The sequence below is a fragment of the Jaculus jaculus genome, chromosome 5, assembly GCF_020740685.1.
Source record: "Jaculus jaculus isolate mJacJac1 chromosome 5, mJacJac1.mat.Y.cur, whole genome shotgun sequence".
NCBI lineage: Eukaryota > Metazoa > Chordata > Mammalia > Rodentia > Dipodidae > Jaculus > Jaculus jaculus.
The window spans coordinates 88,292,380-88,319,842 of NC_059106.1; the positions used below are offsets into that span (position 1 = coordinate 88,292,380).

At 38.8% G+C, this 27,463-nt stretch overlaps 1 protein-coding gene across 1 annotated transcript in view; it reads left to right on the top strand.

The window, feature by feature from the left end:
• The first annotated feature begins 1,278 nt into the window (after positions 1-1,278).
• Positions 1,279-27,463, top strand: part of Elavl4 (ELAV like RNA binding protein 4) — a 158,991-nt gene continuing 132,806 nt past the window's right edge. Inside the window, exon 1 of the mRNA XM_045151048.1 lies at positions 1,279-1,393. Within this exon, the coding sequence (XP_045006983.1) occupies positions 1,376-1,393 (18 nt within the window). The 5' untranslated portion in view covers positions 1,279-1,375. The remainder of the gene's footprint in view (positions 1,394-27,463) is intronic.

The window sequence follows — 27,463 nt, forward strand, 5'->3', positions numbered from 1 at the left end:
ACCCAATAATTCTTTTAAATAAAATTTTGTATGTATATATGTGCTTGTATGCATATGTGTGTGTGCGCTTGCATGTGCATTTGTGTGAATGTAGTCGCATGAGTAAAGGACAGCTTCAGATGTTGTCCTCACTTTGCCTTTTGCTTGAGACAGGGTCGCCAGTCTAGCTGGCTTGCAAGCTTGATGGTGCTGGAGGGTGTGTGGGGGAGGTACTCCTGTCTCTGCATCCATCTACCTGTAGGCAAACTGGGATTACAGCCTCATACTATTACTGTCTGGTTTATCATGGGTTTTGGAATCCAACTTGGATCCTCACACTGAAACAAGGAAGTACTTTACACACTCCCAGCCCTTGATCCCAATAAAACTTACTCTTACCTGCACTTCCTGTATTTAATTCTGGTATGAGTAGGGATTAATTTTGCCTGTATTGTCCTTCGGGCACTAGTGGACATTTTCAACAATCCAAGTATGAGTTTCTGAGCACTGGGACTGAGAATTTTATAAAGATCAGGGCAAACAAAAGAAACCACTTTCACACATTTGATGTTCATCTTCCTATCTAACACAGATATTCATTATCCAACTCTCTGGTATTGTGTAGGAGCCAACATAGTAACTGAATGGCTCTACTAACAAATATTTTTTTCCTGAAATCACAGAGCACAAATCTGTTGGTCATTTTCTTTGTGGGTTATTGATGTCAATCATTGTTTCCACTTTTCACTTTACTTTGGACAGTCGGTGTCTTGGCCAACAAACAGGCTAACATAGCTTGAAACATCCTCTTAAGGTTCGTCTATTGCAGTCAGGTTTATTACAGTAAATTTGTTGTTGTTTAATCTAAAAGATACCCATTAGGTCACAACATTGGTCCAATAGTGTTGGTGTACTTCAGTCATGAAGAAGCTATCAAGTTTATTTTTGTTGTTGTTTGTTTTCGAGGCAGGGTCTTACTGTAGCTCAGGCTGATCTAGAATTCACTATGTGTTCTTAGGACGGCCTCGAACTCACACTCACAGCAATCCTCCTACCTCTCTGCCTCCCAAGTACCTGGATTAAAGGCGTGCACCACCAGGCCCAGCTCAAGCTACCGAATTTTTAATGTAAGCACAAAATAATCTTGGAGGAAAAGCAAAACTTAACACATCAGCTTTTCAACCATACATTCCATGCCAAGACACGCATCGAAGAAAGGTCTGGGGGCGGGGAAGGAGTCCTCGTGGCCACGTCCGGCGCCCCCTACAGACTGCAGCAGGGATGGCCCAGTGGGCCGGCCGCAAGCAGGCGAGCGCGGAGCTCCCGGGCCGAAGTCCTCCTGCCACCCGCGCGGGCCAGGCTCCACCACCTCCCTCGGGACCACGCCCCCGCGAACATGCGGCTGGAAAATCAGGTAGCCCCGGCGGGCCCCCGACACCCCGCTACCGAGGTCGCGAGCACCGGGCTTCGGTGCGCCCTCCCGAACCCAGCCTCCCGGGAGATGCTGTGGTACCCGGGCAGACGGGATCCGCCCTCGGGTTCCCGAGCCAGCAGTCCTCCAGGAAGCCCCGGCCCTGCGGTACTCGGTCACGCCCCACTGCCTCCCTCAGACTTTCGGGTCGGCTCTGGCCACCACTCCTTTCCTAGTCCCCCAGACCGACCACCCCGTGCCACTCCCTTGCACGCCTTTCCCATTCATTCTCTGGGTGGCTTTGCTGAGCTGGTGGCGCCAAAAAGTCCAGGAGGGCTGTGGGCGAGCAAGGGAGCGGGGGCCCAAGGTTCTGGGCTTGCGGGCGACCCTCCGCCTTTGTGACTCTCGCTAAATGTCACGCGGGGAGGACTGCACGCTCTGACTGCTTCTCCCCGACACAGCGTGCCTCGGGCCTGGGACTTGGGCATTTGTGGCTGTGATGGAGAGGAGCTAATGTTGCCCTAAGCCTAAGCAGTGCTGCTGTTTAGCTGAGGGGAAAGGAGGATCCCGGGCATCGGGTAGCACATTATATTCTTGTGTGGTTAATTGTCGGATTTTGAGCCAGAGATTGTCATACATTTACGATTTAGTAAGCACGTGGTTTTGATTCTGCCAGAGACGAACTTATTTCTAAAAAAGATAGAGCATCCCCTTCCCCCGGCATATGTTAAGGGACTTGAGGTGACCACTGGGAAATGGAAGGCAGAAACTTTGAGGAAACAACTCCAGGTTTCGAGGAAAACGAGTCATATTGATTCCCGAGCTGTTAATCTATACTGCTCACGAGCGATATTTCTCATAAAATCTTCCCTCTATGGGGAGTAAACTTCCACCTCCACAGCAGTTTGTGGTGAGCTCATTGGGTTCCTAATAATCCATCCTTGTCCCTTTCCTAACTGCCGTGTGTCTTTTCAGTCTTGCACCTTGAAGAGGCTGCCTCACATTACCTCCTGCCTGTGTGTGTCTGGTTGTCATATTAATAATACTGGCAAACTGACACTGAACAAGCTTTAACCTCAGTCATTTCAGAGTAAGTTTGATGTCTTAAGTGAGATGTGAATGGAGCTCCATTCATAAGGGAAGTAGTCTCTGTGAAGTGTTTTGTAAATGTGAGTGGGTTGAATTTAAAACACTGAATAAAATTAATGTAATAGGGAGTCAAAAGATTCAAACCAGGTGTTTGCTCCCTATTTCTTTAGCAAAGTGATAGCACAGTACAGATTGGCACCTCTCAAGTCTTTTAGGGTGGACTGTGGCACTGTGGGTGACCAAGGACAAATAAATGGCTACTTATTTTTTAATGTTTTTTAAAATGTATTTATTTATTTATTTGACAGAGAAGGAGGGAGAGAGAGGATGAGAGAATGGGGGTGCCAGGACCTCCAGCACGTGCTAATGTACTCCAGATACATGCGCCCCTTGTGCATCTGGCTAACGTCCTGGGGAATTGAACCTGGGTCCTTTGGCTTTGCAGACCAATGCCTTAACCACTGAGCCATCCTTCCAGACCCCCTTCTACTCATTTTTTTAAAATATTTATTTATTTATTTGAGAGCGACAGACACAGAAAGACAGATAGAGGGAGAGAGAAAGAATGGGCGCGCCAGGGCTTCCAGCCTCTGCAAACGAACTCCAGACACGTGCGCCCCCTTGTGCATCTGGCTAACGTGGGACCTGGGGAACTTCGAACCGGGGTCCTTTGGCTTCACAGGCAAGCGCTTAACCACTAAGCCATCCCTCCAGCCCCCTTCTACTCATTTTTAAAAGCACTAACAAAATCCTTTGGAGTTGATGGGGCTGTGACATCATCCACCTCCATAAAGGACTTCTCCCCTCTTAACTAGAAATATACAAAGGATTTTCAGTTGAAAATCTTTAGTTTCAGCCTTCTTTAGTTATAACTTGTGTTAGCCTGAGCACTTGCTTGCTTGTTAAGATGCTTGGGTATGGGTTGTACTGGAGGTGGAGCTATGAATTAAATTAGGTTGTCTCATTATCCTCTACATAGTGTATGGTTAACAAAGAACATATTCGGATATTGTTGTGTTTGATTGCTACACAGTTTGAACTTAGATGTCCCACTAATGCTATGCAAGCATTCCATCACTGAGCTCTTTTTACTTTGTGTTTTGAGACACAGGGTCAGACTGGCCTGAATGTATGATCCTCCTGGCTCAGCATCCCTATTTGCCGGGATTATGGGCTTGCACCACCAGGCTCACTCATTAGCATATATGTAAAGAATACAGTTTTGCATGAGAGATTTCTGAATCATGTATTTTGGGTTTAGATCTGAAACCATTGAAACACTCAGTGGTTCTATGACTTTGCATAATAAATTTCTTAATTTCTGATTCCTTTTTTTAAATTTCCCCATATTCTACCTATAGACCAGGGTCTAAGTTGAGGATATTACCACTGTACAAAGTTAGTATAGGAATGAAGTGGAGTATCATATTTGTATAGCACTTTCCATGATGGAACTAAGTACTCCTATAGCAGCTACTCATCATCACTGTTATTTAAAAATAGCTACTCATTGGGAGTCTCAGATGGATCATAAGTTCAAGGCCAGCCATAGCTCAATCCTGTCTCATATAGTAAACACATACACGTAGACCAGGTCAGGGACTAACTGGACTTAACTGAGGTAATTGAAATATGCTGTGTCTTGATTGACATGCTGGCTACAAGGGTGTATCCTTACCACAGCTCATCAAGCTTAATTATTAAGACCTGTACATTTGATCGTGTGCACAGTAAAACTCCAAAATACTCAGCAAAACATTTCACCTTCAGGTATATTGGACAATGTCTTTGGGAGGCATAATTCTGTGTAACCAGTGATTAATTTCTAGAGGTTTTTCAACTTTAGGGCACATCTACATAAATTTGTATGGAGTTTTAAATTGAATTTAATTTGGAACTGGTATATACATATATATATATATATATATATATATATATATATATATATATATCAGTAGCTTTTTAAAGCATTATTTATCAGCACTGAGAGAGAGAGAGGATATGAATGAATATGGGCACATCAGGAGTCTTGCAATGGCAAATGAACCTGAGATGCATGCCTCAATTTGTGCATATGGCTTTATAAAGGTGCCAGGTAATCAAACGCAGGCCATTAGGCTTTGCAAGCAAGCACCTTTAACTATGGTGCCATCTCCCCAGCCCATCCAGTAGCTTTTTATTAATAAAAAAACCAAGGGGCTCGACAGATGGCTTAGTGGTTAAAGCCCTTGCCTGTGAAGCCTAAAAACCTAGGTTTGATTCCCCAGTACCCACATAAGCCAGATGCACAAGGTGACACATGTGTCTGGAATCTGTTTGCAGTTGGAGGCCCTGGTGTGCATGGTCTCTCTCTCTCTCTCTTCTCTCTCTCTCTCTCTCTCTATATATATATATATATATATATATATATATATATATGTATATATATATGTATATATATATACATATACATATATATATACATATACATATATATGTATATACATACATACATATACATGTACATATATATATGTATATATATGTGTGTGTATATATACATGTATATATCCCTCCCAAATAATAAATAAATAAATAAATATAATTTTAAAAGTAGATCAAAATGTTTTAATCTAGCAATGCTTATCTGCATAATATATTAACCAATAAGGACAATTCTTGAAAAGTTGTTGCTATATTATATCACTTACCCTTCTTTCAGTAAATCCTTTGTATTGCATATAGTTAACTATAATATATAAAGTGCTTTCAGCACAGTGTATAAATGCTGATTCATACTAGCTATTGTTAAAGAGGATATATTCATAGTCATCCTTCCTTTGATGGTCAGAAATCACCACATGAATATAATGTGAGCCTTCATTTTTTGGAAGCCATATGGATTTTAGGATCAATGCTCCATAAAGATGCTCTGAAAAGTTTTTGAAGTAGAGTTAAGTAAAAATTTATTAACAAAATGCTTAAAAATGAATCTCATGTATCTAAACGTAATAGTCAGACTTTTTAAAATTAACCCTTAGGAATACAGGCAAAACCTACAATAAAAGTAAAACAAATTTCTGAGGAGCAAAAATATATTCATAAACATTTTGTCAACTTGTTTACTCATAAGCAAGCTCCTCAGATCCTCCTTTAAGCATTTTGATTCTTACTAGAGACATAGTCCTAACACACTTGATTCCTTAAAGTTTCAGCCAACCACATATTAGAAGCTTTGCTACATAGAAGATGACACACTAATTTTCATGAAGTGTTAGGTTGTAGCAAAGGCTCAACAAAATATGAATATAAGGCTTGAGAAATCATTTTAATCTTAAAAGCAGTAAGTAAATCATTGCCAACTTTGTTTGAAACATCTATTTTATTCTTTAAAATGGGGAAATTAGGGGCTTTTGGCTTTTAGGCTTGTGCTTCTCTCTCTGTGTTTGGTCCTGTGAAAGCAGGCCAGCTTCCTTTGCCAATCACTTAACTTCTCCTGGATCTCTAAGCTTCAATAAATCCCTTCCTCCATTAAAAAAATGGTGAAATTAGGATAGATGTTATTTTTAATTTTATTTTATTTGAGAGAAAGAGACAGAGAGAGAAAATGGGTGCACCAAGGCCTCTAGCCACTGAAAATAAACTCCACACTCATGTGCCAGCTTGCACATTTGTCTTTATGTGAGTACTGAGGAATAAAACCTGGGTCCTTTGGCTTTGCTGGCAAGCACCTTAACTGCTAAGCCATCTCTCCAGCCCTAGATGCTATTTGAAAAGGGAATCATGCATAATGATATATTTTAGAAAAAATTCCATCTGACATAATTAGAGTATAAACTGGTTTGTTAAAAGGCAAGCTTCAATATCTGAAAATCTTACTTATTATAGAATGATTTAGTCACTCCTGGAATTTCATAAATGAGGCTTTAATACTTATAATTTATGACTATGAACTAGAATTTCAAAATTGTATTCATCATTTGACAAATGGACTAGGGTTGGCAGGACTGCCCTAACAAATGCCATATGATGTGTGACTTACAGCAACAGAAAGACATTATCCTCAGAGGCCAGAAGTTCAAGAACATGGCTTTGACAGTTTTTCAGACTTCTTTTCTTTGTTTAGAAAGAAGAGACCTTTTCTGTCTCTTCATATGCTCTTCTACCTGTGTTTTAAGCTCTTCTTTAATGAAATCAGTCCTATTGGGTAGGGTCACATGACCTCATTTTATCTTTGTACATCTTTATAAGCCACTGTGGTGGTTTGGTTCAGGTGTGCCCCATAAACTTAGGTGTTCTGAATGCTAGGTTCCCAGCTGATAGAGGTTTGGGAACTAATGCCTCCTGAAGGCAGTGTATTGATGGGGGCAGGCTTGTGGGTGTTATAGTCAGTTTCCCCTTGCCTGTGTTTGGCAAAATCTCCTGTTACTATTATCCACCTGATATTGGCTAGGGATTATGTCCACCCTCTACTCATGCTATTGTTTTCCCCTGCCATCATGGACCTTCCCCTTGAGTCTGTAAGTCAAAATAAACACTTTTTGTCCCAAAATCTGCTCTTAGTTGGATGAATTCTGCCATCAATGTGAACCTGACTGCAACAGTAATGTTGGTACTGAGGAGGGGTATTATTTGCTGCTAGATACCTGATGGTGTGGTTTTGGCTTTGTGGAGCTAATTTTCAAGAGAAATGTGGAAGGATTTGAAACTTGGCCGAAAGAGACACCTTGTAGTGCTGTAAGTACAGCTTGATGGATTCTTCTGGTCAGAGTTGCAACACCTGAATGCAGTAAGAACTATGGACTGTGAGGTTTGGCTTATGTGGGTGAAAAGGAGCTTTGTCTGGACTGGGCTAGAAGCAGTTTGTATGAGAGGCTTGCTGTTATGCCTATGTCCTGAGAACTTGTGCAAGGTTGCTTTGCATAGAAACAGACTGGTATGTGCAGAGGGATATGACACAGAAAAAAGTGAAATCTTTGGGTGAATAGAGATTTGGGAATTAATGTCTCCGGGAGGTTGTATGTTGTTGGAGGTGGGCTTGTGGGTATTATAGCCAGTGTCTCCTTGCATGTATTTAAAACACTCTCCTGTTCCTGTTGTCCACCTTATGTTAGCCAGGGGGATGATTCCCACCCTCTGCTCATGCCATCATTTTTCCCTTCCATCATGGAGCATTCCCTCAAGTCTCTAAGCCAAAATAAACCCCCTTTCCCCCAAAATAACTGCTCTTGGCTGATTTCTGCCAGCAATGCAAACCTGACTGCAACAGCTGCATATCAAAATAAAGTCACATTTGAGTTATTGGAGGTTATGTCCATTCTACATATGAATTTCTGAGATATACAATTTAACCCATAATGTATGGTGCTAGTTTTACTTAACCACTGATATGATTCTTTCAAAATAATTAAGCAAGTAAGATATGAAATCATAGCTTGATTGTAGTTTTAGAACAGTTTGACTTGGCTTTAAATGATGTACCTTGCTGATACATTGAGAAACCCAAAAGCATTTATCCTGTATCAAAATGCCCACACAGTGCATGTACATGATACACACACACACACACACACACACACACACACACACACACACTGTATATGTGAAGCTAATTACAACGGAAGCAGACTTATGGTCATTGTCCAAACTGAGTTTGCTCTGTGACAGGATCCATTAGCCATCATGTCCTTTATTGATGCATGAAGATGGCCATGCTGTGACTTTCTGCATAATCTTTCTGGCTCTGTAGTGACAGGCAGGAAGTTTGTCTATCTGAAAAGCAACCATTCTTCTTTTCATACTTTCATGTCAAGATATTATGTGAGCTCTTGATATGTCCTTCCTGCTATATCTTAAACACAATAATTATATTAATCCTTTGATGCAAATTTTCTACAATTCAAGCCATGAATTTCTGGACTCAAATTTGGTACGTAATAACCTTTGTTCACTTGAGTCAGAGCCTGACAATGGTTTACTCAGAGATGCCCGAACTGTCTACTTCATGGTTTATACTCTTTACCAGCTTGAAATTCTTCTTTACTCACCATATTCATGCACCAGAATATATTTTTTCTAAGAAATGTAGAAGAACTGTAAGCTTATGTTTATGCAAAAAAAAAATGGCTTCCAAGTACATTTATGTGTGTTATTACCAGCTTGAGCTCATTTGCACTGCCTCTGAACAACTGGCAAAATGGCTAGTGTTGACGTCGCGGCTGCCACAGAGTTCCCAGTTGCTTTAGAAATCTTTACATTTTATTAGTATAATGACAGAGTTTACTGTTATCCACAGTATGCTGATTGCAAACACTTATTATCTATGGTACAGGCTATGCTTGATCCTATGTTTCTTTTAATAAAATGTTGGAGTCTTTACATTTAATTATAATAGGGCTTAATCATCACATATGAGTTTTCACCTATGAGTAAAAATTCTGGAACAAATTCCAGTTAGGATGAGGCTATGAGATTTAAAATGTAATGTAAAATGTAAAACCAAAAGAGCTTTTGTTTGAGGGCTTTTGAAATTTACATTGACAAAAATTATCTGCTGTCATTGAGCCTCCTGAAAGAAACCATTTTGTGTAACTGACTGGCTGAATGTATAGTATAATCCAGGCCCAGCTGTAGGTGCTCAATCAAAAAGCAACCATCCTCGTCAGCAAGGAGGGATCAACAACAAATAGATATTAAAGTAACCATAGTAAAGAGGTGCATTATGTACCATGTTAGAAGGTTGCAAGCACTATGAGGAAAAAAAGTGGAATAGGAAGAGAGAGGTGAGGACTGAGGTAGGGGATTTCAGTCTTGAATAGTGTAAGCTTCATTGCAGCCATAATATTTATAGTTTGATCATGGTAAGGAAGTTAGCTGTATGGCTTCCTAAGGAGTCAGTAGAAGGAAGAGCTAGAGCAATGGTTTTAAGGCAGGCGTACGCTTAGAGGTTATACAATTTGTATATCAATGAAATATTTCCATAAGTATTGTCTACCAATGAGTAGATAGATATTTAGCTTATATGCTAAGCACATGTTTCTCTACCATGCTTGTTGAATGTTTCTTTGGTAAATAAACTGGTGCTCATAAGAAAACTGGTTCTTGTTACAGAGAAAACAGGATAGGCTTCTGAGTCCTGCCTTGCTACTGTTACTTACCCTGTGTGAGGAGAATTACTTTTCACAAAGACCCAAATCATTAGGAATTGAAAAAATAATTCTGCTATATTTGATCTTTGTCTTTATGATTAACATAAAGTGCTTACCTTGAAAGTTTGTTAATATATGACTTGTACCATGAACCGACATGATTCTTTCTTGTTTGCTTCTTATAGAATATAGCTCATAATTGTTATATTTGATTATTTCATTTGAAGTTAAAGGGCATTTTCATATATTATCACACTTAAGCCTCACAATTAACTTATTTGAGAGAATGGCAGAAAGCCATTAAGTTTGAAGGGACTTGTGTCTTCCATTTTCTCACAAGATCTACTCTCTTGCCCTTTGCCAAATTATTCTTCTGTCCTTGGGGTGACCTTAATAGACTACATCATTGAGCATTTGTGCCCTCTTGCTTTTGGAAGGATTCAGCCAGTGAGTCACTGGCAAGATAATTAAAGCATAAGGAAAACATTTTGGCAAAGAGACAGGAAAGAACTTTCTCCCTACCAGCTACTATTTTCTAGTGACTATGGGGAGGCCACAACCTCTATCCAGCCTCCAGTTACAACTTGTTCTATCTGGGTTTTCTTAAGGTCTAGGGATGATAATAAGTCTCTACTATTGCTAGCCTTGGGGTCTTTCATCATCCCTTAGTGTTTTTTCTTTATTAAATCTTGTTCAATTTCCCTTTTGAAACATGCCTTATGTTATATGTTGAGACAGTTTCTCTAAAACTGACAACCTAGAGAAGTGGGTTGATTTTCCTAAGAAGAGACATCTGGTAAATGACAGGATAAGGACTTGATTCCTACTTTTGTGACTCAGAGGCATAATCAAGTTTGAATATTCTATAAAGGAACCCATCCCAATTGGTGGTTATTGTTAAAAACCCTTTTTACTTTGGTTTCTAAAGTGCATTATTTTGGGCTGGAAAGATGGCTTAGCAGTTAGGGTGCTTGCCTGCAAAGACTAAGGACCTAGGTTCAATTATCCAGGTCCCACATAAGCCAGATGCACAAGGTTGCATATGCATCTGGAGTTCATTTGCAGTGGCTAGAGGCCCTGGCATGCCTGTTCTCTCCCCTCACTTTGTAATAAATAAATAAACAAATAAATGTAAAATGCATTATTTTGTATCCTATATAAAACTATTTTGCATAGAGTATTATTTGTGTCCTTTAAGTGTAGAAGTCCTTTGGTAAGAAGTCATTTACCCTCCCCTCCAAAAAAATGAAACATGCCATATCTTCAAAAAGGAAATATAGAGGCAGAATCAGGACTCATGTAGACTGTTGAATTTCAGTTATTAACAACAATAAATAGTAAAGATATTGTGAAGAATAAGTAATGCTGTAATTTCATTTACCACCAAATCCTCTTTACTCCGTACTATTTTTAAGTCCTTCCATTTTAGGTGGTCAATCCTAAATATTGTCTTTAAAACTTAGATATACTTTGTCATTTCCCTGAACCCCACTATTAACAGGATAAAGCTCAAGTTTGTTGGTTCATCACTCTTCATCGGTCTTCACCCTTCTATTTTCTCTCATTCAAATATTACACTTGCTCCAGTGTAAAATTATTTGCAGTTTACAAAATATAATTCATATTTTCTTTTGACTTTTTCCATATGCTACTCTTTCTAACTATAATACCATTAACCTTGATTCTAACCTCAACTGTTAAGAAGAATCTCTTTTCCACCAGATTTCTACTGGAAAATGTGGCATGAGGCTTTTTGGATTCCACAGGCCAAGTTTACAGGGCTGGAGAAAGAAGCCCAATTCCTTGAGAATAAACACTAGATACCAGATCTTATATATTGTTACATCCATGTGTGTCAGAGACCTGGGTCCTAGTCACTGTACTTAGTGGATTATCAACAAGTTATTCATTTAGCAAATGATTCAGTGACTCACATAAACCACTTGAAAAAAGGTTCAGACTAGAGAGACGGCTCAGCAGTTAAAGGCATTTGCTTACAAAGCTGGATAGCCCAGATTCAGCTCCCCAATATCCACGTAAAGCCATATGCACACCATAGTGTGTACATCTGAAGTCTATTTGCAATGACAAGAGGCCATGGCATACCCATTCATCTCCCCAACCCCACTCCAAATAAATAACTGTTGTTTTTTTTTTTTAAAGAAAAGTTTCAGAGTTGTTTTTACTGAGTTGAGTTAAACTATTAGGAAGGTGGTATAGAGAAGAGAGAACGAGAAAAGAAAAGCAATATAGTTTTGAGTAGTTATCAATTGAAGAGACCTTAAATAAGGAGCCTATGGTATGGAAATATGTTTGTTACTAAAGATCTGTGTAAGTTTGTTACAGTGATTTCCTGTCTAACCTGTGGTTGATTGTGTTAGCTTGCTCTGTTGCCATAATAGATAAGACTTTCATTTCTTCCCGCAAAGGCTGGTGGACCATCTTTCCCCAATGTCTCTTAAAATAAAGTTCTTCTAGCTCTCACAGCACAAGCTTCTGAACAAAGGTCATCTTGGAAGCCACTGTTCCAGGGGTTTACTCAAGCCAATGTCACTAATGCTCTGTAAATTCCTGGTGCATGATTATAATAATAGAACTCAGACCCCAAGTTCAAATTACTAGCAAGAGTTTTATACTACAAACTCTCCCCCTCTGTTCAGACTATCATTTGTTGAGAGGAAAATGACAAGAAGCCTAGTCTATTCTATAATTCAAGGACAGATTACTGTGTTATTTGTAGTCATATGGCAGAGGAACATAGCTTAAACTTTTGAATATAGAGAGCAATTTTCTTCTTTGAAATAGTTACTCCATCTTTAAGAATATGCTTCATTCTTTTGGGGTAAAAATTATCCAAGAATGGAGTATTTTTTATGAAATTTTAATAGGCAGGTGGCACCAAAACAATGTTACGAAATTGACGTAAGCTGAAGTTTTCCCCTTGAGTTTTTAAATGGAAGAATCATGGGCTACAACAGGGAAACTAATCAGTAAACTAAAATTTAGTGAATTATCCCCTAATCACAATATGGCATATATATAGGAATCACAATAGCCCATAATCTGCTTTTATAGATAAGTTCTGCTCAGGTGGAGGAATTCTGTAATTCATAAGCCAAAGAACTGGCTTAGTGTATTTACTAAACTAAATTAAGATAATCAGTATGAAAACATTGTCATAATAATCTTGGAAAACAACATAGGTTAGGGAGTGAGGTCCAGTAGGGATAGGGCCAGATACAGCATATAGGAAGAAAGACTAAACCACTGATAATTGAGAAAAAAGTTTTTAAGTCTTAACTTTATCACCTTTTATTTGTATAGAATCCTTTCATTTTTCTCTTATAATTTTTCACATAGAAAAGGTATATAAAAGAGCATGAAGCCAGGCATGGTGGTGCATGCCTTTAATCCCAGCACTGGGGAAACTGAGGTAGAAGGATTGCTGTGAGTTCAACTCCACCCTGAGACTACGTAGTGAATTCCAAGCAGCCTGGGTTACAGTGATATCCTACCTCAAAAAAACCAAATAAATAAGTAAGCATGAAAATCTGGAAGAATATAATATGAAAATAGAACTCTGCAGCAGTGAAAAGAGTTCTGATATAATTCCTTTATCACAAATGTTCTTGTTACCATATTCACTGTCCTGGATAATGGTACCACCATCCACTGAGGAACCCTCAATAGAAGAACATTGAGGAAGTACCCTAGATCCGTTCTTCTGCCCTCTTGTCTGCTGTTCTAGTCTCTTGGTTCAGACAGTTAACCTTATTCCCTCAGTTATTGATGACTACCTAAATAAAATGGTGTGTTTGCTGCCTTTATGGAACTTAAGTTTTCTTAAACACAAGATTCCTCTAAGTCTAAGATTTCTGAAATGGAAATGTATTTTTCAACCAATGTTGTAAAAACAAGCTAAAGTAAAGCTTATCAGTAAGTTGGAAGTGATTGTCATTGACTAGACATGTGTAAACTTAAGGAAGCTCATGAAAAATACGTGTTCAGCTGCCATGTTAAATGAGTTATTTGCATTTAGGAGCCTCATATGCAATTGTATTTCAACTTAAATTTGGATCCATGTTTGCTGTTTAAAATGCTTTTTAAAATATTTTTATTTTGCAAAAAGAAAGAGATATATGAAAGATAGGGAGAATTTGCATTCCAGGGCCTCTAACCACTGCAAATGAACTCCAGATGCACATATGGTTTTGTGCATCTGGCTTTATGAGGGCACTGGGGGATCAAACCCAGCTCATTAGGCTTTGAAGACAAGTGCCTTAACTGCTGATTTGCCTCCAGCCTCAAAATGGCTTTTAATATTTTATTTTTATTTATTTACTACAGAGAGAGAGAGAGAGAATGGACATGCCAGGGCCTCAGCCATTGCAAATGAATCTCAGAGGCATGTGCCACTATGTGCATCTGGCTTACGTGGATACTGGGGAATCAAACCTGGGGCCAAGTGCCTTAATCACTAAGCCATTACTTCAACCCTCTCTTAAGATTTTAATACCAACGGCCAAAGTTGGCCAAGCCATTGCATGATCTGCTTTGTAGTCTGAGATACTCTCTCTCCAGTTCTATTGCTGTCTTTTCTCAATAAAATAACAAATCACCCCTGACTCTGTACAAGTGTCTGCTTCTGGGAAGGTTCAACTGATGTAGGTAAGAACTATTTTTATCCTCATTTTGTAGATGAGGAAACCAACACAGAGAGTAGCATCTCAAGATCTTATAGCCAAATCAGTTTCAGTTTTGTTTATCATTTACTTACCTTGGATGGTATGCTGTTTTCCCACTCTAGAACTCTTGTTCATCAAGTTAAAGTATTCTTTATATCCCAGGGACTTTCATGCTGGAAGTCCATACATGAATAACATAGCATCTGAGCTCAAGGAGCTGACAATCTTGTAGAGACATCAAGGCAAATAAGGTTCAATGTGGGCTCTAACTGCAATAATGAGGAGGATTGAGAGTTTTAGAGAAGAAACTCATTTGTGTCATTTCTCACTTCTTGCACCCCTGACATGGACATCATTCCTATCCTCTTCCCCTAGGCTATCCTATCTTATAACTACTGACCTCTCAAAAAATGAGCTCAGAATGACCACTATGTATTTTTATAGGGACTCTTGACACCATAGCACAAGCACCCTTCATTATTGTCTGTCTACCAGTCTTCTGTTTGTCTGTGTGCTTGATGCTTATTTGTTCCTAGACAATGGAAGGAACATAGAGAGTATTTTTGAATCTATGGAGGAAAATCATTCATTTGGTTAGTTTGTTTGATCCAAAACTCAGAGTTGTTCAGAATGTGAACAGAAAAGGAAGTGAATGCACAGGAGGGGAATGATAAGGGCTGAAGGAGATTGCATTTGCTTGAAAGTATCTGGCTTTATTTCTCACTGCCTTTAGTGTATTTGGATTCAGAGATGTTTTTCTGCCTCTTTAAATTCTTGGTTCAAACAAGGACAGATGCTTTTTATCATGTTTGCCAATGACACAAATATGTTAAACTGATATTTTTATTCATCTATCCATATATATACATTATATATATATATATATATGCATACATACACACATCTGTTCATTAAGTCTACTAACATATTTATGGAATGCCTTTCTGTGTCACACACAGTATTGAATCGTGTTCACACATTATTCTTAAGAAACTTCTATTCTGGTAGGATAATTGGTGTGTGGGGTTGGTATACCTCGATCTCTTGCCACTGTAAGAAAACTCCAGACCCACATGCCACTTTGCATCCAACTTTATGGTGGCTACTGGGGAATTGAACTCAAGCTGCCAGGCTTTGCTAGAAAGCACATTAAGCTTCTGAACAATCTTCCCATAATAATTGGGCTTTAAATAAATATACCCTGAATGTCTTCTAGACCTGTTTGGTTCATGGTTCCCAGATCAGGTTCCTTTAAATTTTTGTCATTAAGTCCAGTAAATATGTATTCTCCTCCCTACCAAAGGGCATGCTATTAGCTCTGCTCCCATCTTAGGTTTATCTGAGACATTTTTCCTTCTAGTACACATTATTAGCATATGCTTAGTACTTCAGTAAATGGTCAATAGATAGTTAATATTATTACTATTAGTAGTGAATATTGTTACTATTAGAATACTCATAGTATTGTCCTGTTCATTACATTGCCTTTATTTTCCTCTTCCTATATTTTCTGACCATCTTCTTTTGTTCTACCTGCTTCATTTTTTAAATTTTATTGACAGTTTTCATACATGTATATAACACATCTTTACCAAAATCCTCTTCTATTATCTTCTTTAGTCCCCCTTCTTCTGTACCTCTTCTGTTGAACCCCTTATTCTTTGCAAATAGTTCCTCTAAATTTTTTTTCCTTCCTGTATCATCTATGACATGTCGATGAGCCCAATATGGTGATGTCTTGTATGCAACAGCCACTTCCTGTCTGGAAGTTTCAAAGCACTCCTTCTGATATGCTGACTCTTTCATTCATTCTATCTCCTCTTCCTGAGCCTTGGAAGGTATAAGGGAGATATCACATTTAGTGTTCAGCACTTAACTGCCACTTCTTCTCAGTATTTTATGAGCTTTATTCTCTCAAATAGTCACTGCCACCTGCAAGAAATCAACTTCTGTGACCCAAAGTCAGAACAGCACTAATCTATGGACCTAAACATAAGTATATATAGGACAATTTGATGGGCATGACATATCCATTTAGCCAAACAACAATAATAGTAACTTCCCTCCTAAAGCCTATGATGGGCTAGCTTTTCAGAGTCAGGCATAAATTCCCTCCATGTAGCAGGCTTCAAATTCAGAAAGCATTTGGTTTACCCCTATAATAGCAAGCTGTTATTATACCAGTGAGCACATCTTACTTGGCTATCTCTCAGGGTCCAGTAATGGTTAAGACTGCTGATAACATTTTTTAATTAAGTAGAAACTTTGTATGGATACTCATGTGTTGGTACCATCATTTCATTCCTCCCTGCCCCTACTCCACTGAGGGCCTTCCCTAATGGGATTGCTGGTTTTCACCATGGAGTTGTGGGTTATCAACTGTGAGAGCATCAGTCAGTCATTGTGGGAGTTGGGCAGTGCCTCTGGATATTCCCTCCCACCCTATGGCCCTTAGATTCTTTCCACCCCCTCTTCCACAAAATTCCATGAGCCATGGTGGTTGTGTCTTAAGTCTTCTTTAGTGCTGAGCTCTCAAGGAGCTTCTGGATTTCTGCTTTGGTACATTTTGAGTATCCTCAGTGTGTCTCCATCAGCCTAGTGCAGGTTGTCAGGCTCGCCATGGAAGCAGCACTTTTGCTCAAAAAATCTGATGATGACTTTTATTCCCCAGCAACCTGCATATCACTTTCTAGTGCTATGACAGCTAGGTGGCAAGTGCCTTTCCAGCTCAGTTCCAGCTTGATTTCTCAGTACCCTGTAACCAATGCATATGGTATCTTCAGAAATAGGGTCTTACCTTCTAGTTCTGGTGGGGAACCAAGAGCACTGCCAGTGGCCTGTATTGCTTTAGGTTCTTCCTTGACCAAAACTCACTGGAATGTTTCCTACTATTGGCACTGCAATTTACTATAATTATGGCTTCTGAGCACACTATTCTCTCATTCAGTTCAAACTCCTTCTTCTTAAACTCTCTGTGGAGGACTGAATATGAAATATCCTCTATAACATCATATGCTTGAATACTTAATCCAGTTGGTGGCACTGTTTGAAAGGGTCTTAGAGCCTTTGGGAGGTAGAACCTTGCTGGAGAAAGTTAGTCAATGGGAGCACGTCTTAGGATTTTATAACATAGCCCCGTTTGCTATGTTCAAATCACTCAGTCTTGTTCCTCCCTGCTTATATGAAGATGTGATGCCCGGCTATCTGCTCCTGCCATACTTTCCCCACCATGATAGAAAATTCCCTTCAAAACTATGAGCCAGAAATAATCTCTTTTTTTCATAAATTGCTTCTGGCTGGGTGTTTTTGTCCCAGAAATAAGAAGGTAACTGCTACACTCTTTTTTTTTTTTATATTATAGCTATTGATTAGCTAATAAAAATTGGTTTCCATACAGCTTATTCAAATCATTTTTAGTTTGGCTCACCCTCTCTCCACCTCCTTCTTTCATCCCTTTTCCTTCCCTTTAGGCATTTACACCCACAGTATTCTGTCCCTCTACATGCATACCTAACCCTTCCCCTTAAGTCCTTTTCCTTCCTAGTAGTAGCTTCTTGGCCTCTACTACTGAAAAACACATCAGAATTGACACATAACACAATTCTGGCATGGAGATTTATCAGATACAAGCTAAAATTTTAGGGTAATGTTTTCTTCACCCTGACATGGTGCTTCTGCCCATAATATTTGCTTCTTTCTTATTAAAGGAGTCCTATCTTTTAACTAGTGAATAAAGACAAAGCTTTTTATGGTACTAATTCATGTCATCATTGGATTTGTACATCTCCCCCATTCTTTCCCCCCCTATTCCATCCCTCCCCCAGATCCTTTCACCTCCTGGATTCTGTCCCTCCACTTGCCTGTTATCTTCTTCTCTGATTTCTCCCCACTTCTCCTCTATGCTTGCCTCATCGTAGCTTCCTTATTAGTACTAATAATGCTTTCTACAACTTATAAACAAATAAAAATATTCCATGTTTGCATTTGCATATGAGAGAGAACAGACAGTGTTTATCTTTCTGAGTCTGTGTAACCTCAGTACAATTTTTTTCCAGGTCCATCCATTTTCCTGAAATTTTCATAACTTTATTTTTTTCACTGCTGAGTAGAATTCAATTGTGTATATATCCTATATCTTCATTATCCATTTAGTAGTTGATGGGGATCTGGGCTGATTGCATTGCCTAGCTGCTGTGAGTAAAATAGCAACAAACGTGGCTGAGGAAGTAACTTTATAGTAAAGGGTAGGATATTTAGTGTAGAAGAACAGGAGTGGTATAGATGGATAAAATGGAAGGTCTATTTTTATATTGTTGAGCAACCTCCATAGTTCCATAGTGATATATGAGCCATATTTCCATAGTGGTTGTGCAAGTTTACACACCTACCAACAGTGGGTGAGGGTTCCTTGACACCATTTGCTGTCATTGTTTTCTGTGATGATAGCCATTCTGACCAGAGTGAGAGAGAATCTCAAGGTCGTTGTAATTTGCATTTCTAGATTCTGAACATCATTTTAGATATTGATTGGCCATTTGTATAACTTCCATTGAGAACTCTGTTTGGTTCCCTGCCCAACTTTTAGAGGGTGGTTTGATTGAATTGTTATTGCTTAGTTATTTTTTGTTTTGTTTTAAAATATAATCTTGCTTTTTTACTCAACTGATCTATTATTATTATTAACATATTTCATATGGATACATCTTGTGTTGGTACCCTCTTTTCCCTCACCCCTGCCCTCATTCCACTAGGGACCCACCTCAGTGGAGTGGCAGATACTCCCTGTGGGGTTGTGGGTTATGCATTGTGAGAGAAGCAGACAGTTATTTTGAGGGGGAAGGTAATGCCTCTGGGCATGATGTCTCAACCAGTGGTTCTCACAATGTTTTTACCCCTTCTTCTGCAAAATTCCCTCAGCTGTGGTGGGAAAGTTTTAAGTCTACTCAGTGATAAGCTCTTAGGGGCCTCTGGATCTCTGCTTTGGTAAGTGTTGGGTATCCTCAGGATCTATGTCCTTTACCCTGGTATTGATTATCAGGTTCACCATGGAAGCAGCACTCTTGTTGGAGTCACAATTCCTCTGTGGTTTCAGCTATGGCTTGACTGAAGTATGAGGGGTAGTTTATCTCCTCTGGTCTCACTGCCTTCTAAAAGAGAATAACATATTCTCCAACAGATAGTGAAGTCAGCATAGTTTAAATGAGATAAGAATCATTAATTTAGGGAGAATTTGATGTATATAACCTCTCTTTTAGCCAAAGACTATTAAGAGGTTGGCACTGAATGGCATAATCTTTGTGTCCATAGGATTCTTATCTGGTTCCTAATTCCAGATATGGGTTCCTTTACACTGAGTGGATCTCTTAGCCAATCTGAAAACTATTGGTTACCCACTGAGGCTGTGTGTCACTAGTGCACTGATGTTTACACTGTGCCAGGGTGTTTGCTTCTGAGTATAGCTTAGACCTCTGATTGTTCAGACCATTGTTGGTCACTTTCCCCAAGTAGCTCATGTAGCACTTTCTAGTACTAGACACACTAACTGTCTGGGGACTGGCTTTCTTCTAGATTCCAGCCAGGTCTCTCCATGCTCTTTATCAGCAGTATATGGCATCTTCAGCAGTAGGTTCTTACCTTTTGCCTTGGGTGGGTAATCAAGTGCTTTGACAGAAACCTGTCTTGATTTGCGGACCTTGTAGCTCTCTCTGATCAACAGCTCATTGTGGGTAGCAACTGATTTCTGATTTCCTGTACTGGGAGTTATAGGCCAGACACTCACAAAAAAAAAAATTTCAGATTAGGCTTCATCCCATCCTCTACAGGTGCTCCCCCCTACTCTTTTTGAGGGATGAATCTTTTTTTTAATTTTTTTTTATTTATTTATTTGAGAGCGACAGACACAGAGAGAAAGACAGAGGGAGAGAGAGAGAATGGGCGCGCCAGGGCTTCCAGCCTCTGCAGATGAACTCCAGACGCATGCGCCCCCTTGTGCATCTGGCTAACATGGGACCTGGGGAACTGAGCCTCGAACCGGGGTCCTTAGGCTTCACAGGCAAGCGCTTAACCGCTAAGCCATCTCTCCAGCCCGAGGGATGAATCTTTTATTCCATCTTTTATCTCCAAGGATAAAGGTTTTTATGGCACCAGTTCATTTTGGATTTAGTTTTGTGTTTGTTTTTCCCCACCCTCCCCTTCTCCTCTCCGAAACCCTTCCATCCCTATTGTGTGGGCCTTGAGTTGCCTATCAGGTATGTCAGCAACTCGAGCTGGTCCAGGTTAGGAACTGCAGATAAATGAGACCATGAGGTATTTGTCTTTATTCCTAGAATTGAACAATAATGAAAACACACCTTATTGCTTAGCTTGTTTAGATTTTTTTCTATATTCTAGATATTAAACCTCTGTCAGATGTATAGCCAGACAAGATTTTCTTCCATTCTTGTCTATTGACTCAGTTGATAGTTTGCTTAGCTGTGCAATAGTTTTTTAATTTCATGAGATCTCAGTGATCAAGTATTTGTCTAATTTCCTGGGCTCCTAAGGTGTTATCTAGAAAGTCTTCCTCATGCCTATAATTTAGGAGTGTTCTTCCTACATTATCTTGTTATTGCTTAGTTTCAGATCATATGTTGATGTCCTTGATCCATTTGGAGCTGATATTTTTGCAGAGTGAGAGAAAATGATCTAGAATCATTCTTTCATATATATGGATATCCAGTTTTCCCAGTATCATGTCTTTTAAAAAAGATTGTTTTTGCTCCAGTGTGCATTTTTTGGCCTCTTTATCAAAGACTAGTGATTATTGTTATTGGAAATTATACCTGGATCTTCTATTCTATTCTACTGATGTGCATGCTATTTTGTGCCAGTACTATGATGAGAAACAGTGTTTTTAATTATTTCTTAAAGATCTGGTGGTTTTCTGCAGTGAACCCATTTGGACCTGGGCTATTTTTATAGGGAGGTTCTTTTAAATTACTGCTTCAATCTCAGTGCTTGCTATCAATCTTTTCAAATTTATGTGTTTCCTCTTGGTTTAATTTTGGTAAGACCTATGCATAGAGACATTCCTCTGTTTACTTAGACTTTCCCATTTGGTGGAATGTATGTCTTTCAAGCATGTCCTTATGATTCTCTAAATTTGATTCTATCTGTTGTGAACACTCATGTTTTATCTTTAGTCTTACTAATTTGGGTTTTTTCTCTTTCTTTTCATTAATTTTACTAAGGATTTATTAATCTTGTTTATCCTTTCAAAGAACTAACCCATGCTTTCATGTATTATTTCTATTTATTTTTGTTTGCATTTAATTGATTTTTGCCCTGATTTTAATTATTTCTTTTCAGCAGGTACTTTTGGGTTTGTTTTCTCTAAGCCCTACAGGTGCATCATTAAGTTATTTATTTACTATTTCTGTGTCTTTACTACTGTAGGCATTTAGAGCTGCAAACTTCCCTCTTAGGACTTAGGGCTGCCTTCATTGTATTTCATTAATGGTATGTTGCTTTCATTTTCATTATGTTATAGGCTTTTATATATTTCTTTTATGATTTCTTTGATGACCCATTCATTGTTCAATAGTGTTTTCAATCTTCAAGAGTCTTTGTATTTGTTTTGTAATTTCTCTTGTCAAATTCTAGCTATTTTGCACTGTGCTCAAATAGAACAAAAGAACTTATTTCAATATTCCAAAATTTTATTGAAAATTGCGTTGTGCCCTAATATGTGATTTATTTTAAAAAGTTTTGGTGCTGGGCTGGAGAGATGGCTTAGCGGTTAAGCGCTTGCCTGTGAAGCCTAAGGACCCCAGTTCGAGGCTCGACTCCCCAGGACCCACGTTAGCCAGATGAACAAAGGGGCGCACGTGTCTGGAGTTCCTTTGCAGTGGCTGGAAGCCCTGGCACGCCCATTCTTTCTCTCTCTCTCTATCTGCCTCTTTCTCTCTCTGTTACTCTCACATAAATAAATTTAAAAAAAAATAATAAAAAATAAAAAGTTTTGGTGGCTCCTAAGAAAACTTTGTATTCTGTAGTGATTGAATGGAATGTTCTACAAATATCTATCAAGTCCATGTAATATGTGGTATCATTTAACTCTATGGCTTCTTTGTCTATTTTCTGTTTAATCTATTTATGGTAGTAGGGTATTGAACTCACACACTGTTATAGTATTTAAATTTTTATCTTGATTTTGTTTTATAAAATTATGAACACATATATTTGTTGTGTATATGTTTAGAATTTTAATGACCTCCTGGTGAATTAGTCTTAGCATTCCTTATTTTTTCTGATAATTTTGGTTTGAAGCCTCTTTTGTCCAATATTAAATACTCACAGCTACTTGTTTTATAGTTCTGTTTGCTTGGAAAATCTTTTCCATCCTTTCACACTGAAGTAGTGTCTATCCTTAACAGTTAAATGAGTTTCTTGAAGACAGCAAAAGGATGGATCTTGTTTTCTGAACTAGCCTGTTAGACTGTTACTTTTGAATAGGGAATTGAGGCCATTAATATTCAAATATTATTGAAAAGAGTAAACTTACTCTGGTCATGTTGATAATTTTGTGGGACATTGATGTTTTCTTGGCTTTTATTTGCTAGCTTTTATTGTTCTAGCTTTGGATACTATGTTTTCCTCCTTCAGCCTTTTGAGTATGTTTATTTTTCTTTGATGTGGAGTACTCCATGCATTCTCATCTGTTGGGCTGGGATAAAACTCATAAATTCCTTTAGCCTGCTTTATCATTAAAAGGTTTTCTTTCTCCCCTTTTTAAAAAAAAAAATCAAAGATTTGTGTTTAGCATCATTTTCCTTCTTTCTTTCTTTCTTTTTTTCTTTCTTTCTTTCTTATCAGACACAGAGATATACAGATAGAGAGAGAGAAAATGGGCGTGCCAGGGCCTCCAGTCACTGCAAAAAACTCCAGAAGCATGTGCTACCTTGTGTATCTTGCTTACATGGGTACTGGGGAATAAAACTTCGGTCCTTAGGCTTTACAGGCAAGCACCTTAACCACTAAGCAATTTCTCCAGTACTCGCCTTCTCTTTTAAAAGTCAGTTCTGCTGGGCATAGTAGCATGGGTTGGCAGCTGTAGTCTTCCCTTATTTAAAATACATTATTCCAAGCCCTTCTGGCATTTAGACTTTCCACTGAAAACTCACCTGTTATTTGATGGCCCTGCATGTATATGTAGCTAGATGTTTCTCTCCTGCTGCTTTCAGTACCATTTCTTTGTTCTGTGTATTTAGTATTTTGATTAGAATATGATATGAGTAATTTCTTTTCAACATTTGATGTTCTGTATCCCTCTAGTACCTTGATGGGCATCACTTTACCTAGATAAGGGAAAGTTTGCTCTACAATTTAGTTAAAATATTTTCTATGCCATTTGCTGAAGTTCTTCTTTAAGGTGTTCCTCATTTCTTTCATGTTCTGTTCTTATGGTTTTATGAACTCATTGGTTTTGAGTAATTGATCAAATTCCTTTTTCTTGTCTTCAAGCCCTGACATTGTGTTTTCTGCTTAATTCATTCTATTGGTGAAACTTTCCATGGAGCATTTTGATTTATTTTATTTTTTTCAATTTCCAGCTTTATTTTCATTTGGTTTTTCTTCATGATTTCTATCTCTATTGAGTTCCATTTTCATATCCTTGTTTGACTTCCTTGTAATTCAGTTAAACATCTATTAGCTTCATCTTTGAATTTTTTCAGGATTTCATTCATACACTTACCTGGTCTTCTGAGTGCATATTTGTATTCATTGTTTTGATCTTTTGTCTACAGTTTCCTCTAGGTAGCTCTTGCTTATTTGATTAGTATTTCTTGGGGGAAACATACTGGTTTTGTTTTTCAGGTTATGTTGGAACCTATCCATCTGAAGAGAGTGCATTGGTCAGGTCTTTCTGGCACTCCTGTGTTAAGTGAGTACTTTGAATGCTTATGTTTCTTGGTGTTCACTTCTCTTTGCTCTTCTTTGTTGTGGTGGGAGTTTGGTCTTGGAGGTATTTGGTATTGATTCATAGATAGGCTAGGTGAGGTGGTCTCATTTTGTTTGCAGCTGTGTTCAAATTTATACTTGGGTCACAGCCCAAATGAGAGATTGTGGTGCCCTCTTGGTGAAGGAGGGAGGATTGCCGAAAGGAATCTATCTGATCCCTAGAATTCAGTACTAAGTCCTAGTCCCCATGGTGGGTCATCTATACTTATAGGGTGAGGGATATTGGATTTGTAAAGGGCATCTGGGTGCTAGAATGTACACACTCTGATCCGAATCAAGTCTAGGTCATAATGGCCTCTACCTGCTTCTTTGAAACTGCCCCTACCTTTACACTATGCAGCTGTAATGTTGGAAACCTCTGCATGATATTACCTGTTGATTTTTCACCCTCTTTAGACCACCGTCTCAAGATTCCTGCTCTGATATAGCATCAGTACTCATGTAGTTCATTATGTTCATCTCATTGGCTAACCACACTCTTCCTCCTAGGCATTTCAGAGCATCTTCTCTTTTTCATTCCTGCCACTTGAAATTGGCTGCTAGTTTTCCTGCCTCTAGATCCCAGATGTGTTCTTTTTTCCAATCATTATTGAAGCATCTTCTCTTTTCTTAAAATATTTTTTATATTTAACTTACTTATTACAGAAAGAGAGAGAGAGAATGGACACACAAGGGCCTCTAGTGCAAACAAACTCCAGATGTATGTGCCACCATGTGCATCTGGCTTATGTGGGTACTGAGGAACCAAGCCGGGGTCCTGAGGCTTAACAGACAAGTGTCTTAACCACTAATCCATCTCTTCAGACCCTTCCCTTTCTTTTTTTAATACACCTATTTTCATTAAAATCTCATAACATTATATCTAGAGGGACTTAGTGACAAGGTTATTTAATTCTTTATCCCTTAATTCTTTATCCCTTAATTAATTTACTTATTCACAAGGAGAGAGAGAGAGGGAGAGAGAATGCCAGGGACTCTTGCCACTGAAAACAAAATCCAGATGCATGTACCACTTGGTGCAAGTGGCTTTAGTGAGTTCTGGGGAATTTAATCTGGGCCATCAAGCTTTGCAAGCAAGTGCTGTTAATGTTGAGGCATCTCTCAGGCTCCCCATAGCCTTTCTTTACACAGACTGTTGAATGTAGTTTTTGTTAGGACCTTGCATTATACCTGAAACCATTGATCTCATCCATTCTGAGTCTCACAGTATCAGCAAGTAGTTCTCAATTGTCAGTGGGCTAGATTCAAGATCTTCTTCCAGTGACACACCTTCACAAGCAAGGTTCCATCTGCTGAAACTATGTAGCAAGTTTAAGCACAAACACTAGAGGCTATGGGGAACATTTACATTAAACCATCATATTCTACACACAGTAAATGTTATCGTTGCAAAAAGAATGCATGACAAAGAAAGACCAATGGAAAATCAAAACCCAGAATGGCAGACATCAAATCATGTTGTTCCATGTATGGCATCTGGAACAGGGTTGTCCTCTGTCTCCAACTCCACTCCTGTAGTACACTGCTTTTCTCCAAACAGATTCACCCAAGCCAGAGCTAGCAACGTTCCTTGGTAGCCATCCTATAATCCCAGCATTTCCAAAATCTTGGGGTCTCCATTGCAACTCACAGTTCATCTTCATGGCTCCATGCATGGCCTTACAAGGCCTCCATGTAAGTATTTCAACTCTGCCTCACGTTGCTACATCTTACCAGCTCCTAGTACTATGACCCTATTTCTGCAATTCTCGTGCTTCCCAAACCAGTGTCAGATAGGTCACATAGCCAAATTTGTAAATCAAGGGAGGAATAAAGCTTGACCTTGAGGAGTAGGATATTCCTTCAGCACTCAAGCCCCCTACTTTCAAAAAATTTGCAGTTTTATTAGCTTGAGCCTTCAGTGGGTTAGGTTTCATCCTCAGGACATCCTCATCATTGTCCTAATGCAGAACAATTGGCTCGTCTTTAATGGCAATAATCTTTTTAATAATTGTAGATTAAGTTACCTAAAATCAATCTCTATGCCAGTAACTAAACTGGTTTGATCTTCCATCAAGTACACCAGTCTGTTACTTTTAACTTTGTTCAAATCCTCAGGACATGGGCATAATACAGCTCTGGCACAGGTAGACAACTGTCTGGGCTGTCACATGAATGGAAGTTGATCATCTGAAACTTATTCTAGAGTAGTCTTGATGCCTTGACTGGACTCCAAGCTTCCTTCCTCCTACACTTTGTTCCTTCCTTTCTTTCAAAGGACAACCAGTTCTTGTTCACATAGTGCTTAGCAGCATTTCAAGAAAGTGTGAAAATAAGCATGAACAGATTTAGTGTCATTTCTATCCTATTCTTTGCCCAAAGAGTCACAAAGTCAGCTCAGAAATAGGAGTAGAGAAATAGATTACATCTGTTGATACATTTCAGAAGACATGGATACAAGGAAGGTAAAGTTCATAGCCAGTTTTACACACCTTTAAGAAATAAGACAAACAAGCCAGGCATGGTGGCATACGCCTTTAATCCCACCACTTGGGAGGTAGAAGTAGGATGATCGCCATGAGTTTGAGGCCACCCTGAGACTCTGTATTGAGTCTACGGGCCAGCCTGGGCTAGAGTGAAACCCTACCTTGAAAAGCCAAAAAAAAAAAAGAAAGAAAGAAAGAAGACAAACAAATATCTATATCATGGATTATAGGTTGCATAGATCTTTGGCTTGTAATTATGGAGTCTTACCATGAGATTCTGAGTTAAGTATTTGGAGATCTTTATAATATGCTAGATACTGTATTAGGCACATCTTCAAACACACATTGATTACAAACACTTGAGTAGTAAAGCTTCCTCATGAACCTACTGCTCTGTGCACTCTTTAAGGTAATATTGCTTACCTTCATAGTTTCCTGTTTCCCTATATTAGGGATAGTGACAATGCAGCTGAAACCTCCTGGAGCTTTGTTCTTCAATATCTAATAATTTGATGGACAACTCCTCATAGTGATCATATGACCTCCTTTATTCAGTATATCTAGATATGTATACAGATGTGTTATTACTATTTTTAAATATAATTAAGGGCTGGAGAAATTACTTAGTGATTAAGGCATTTGCCTGCAAAGCCAGAGGACTATGGTTCATTTCTCCAGGACCCATGTAAGCCAGATGTACAAGGTGGT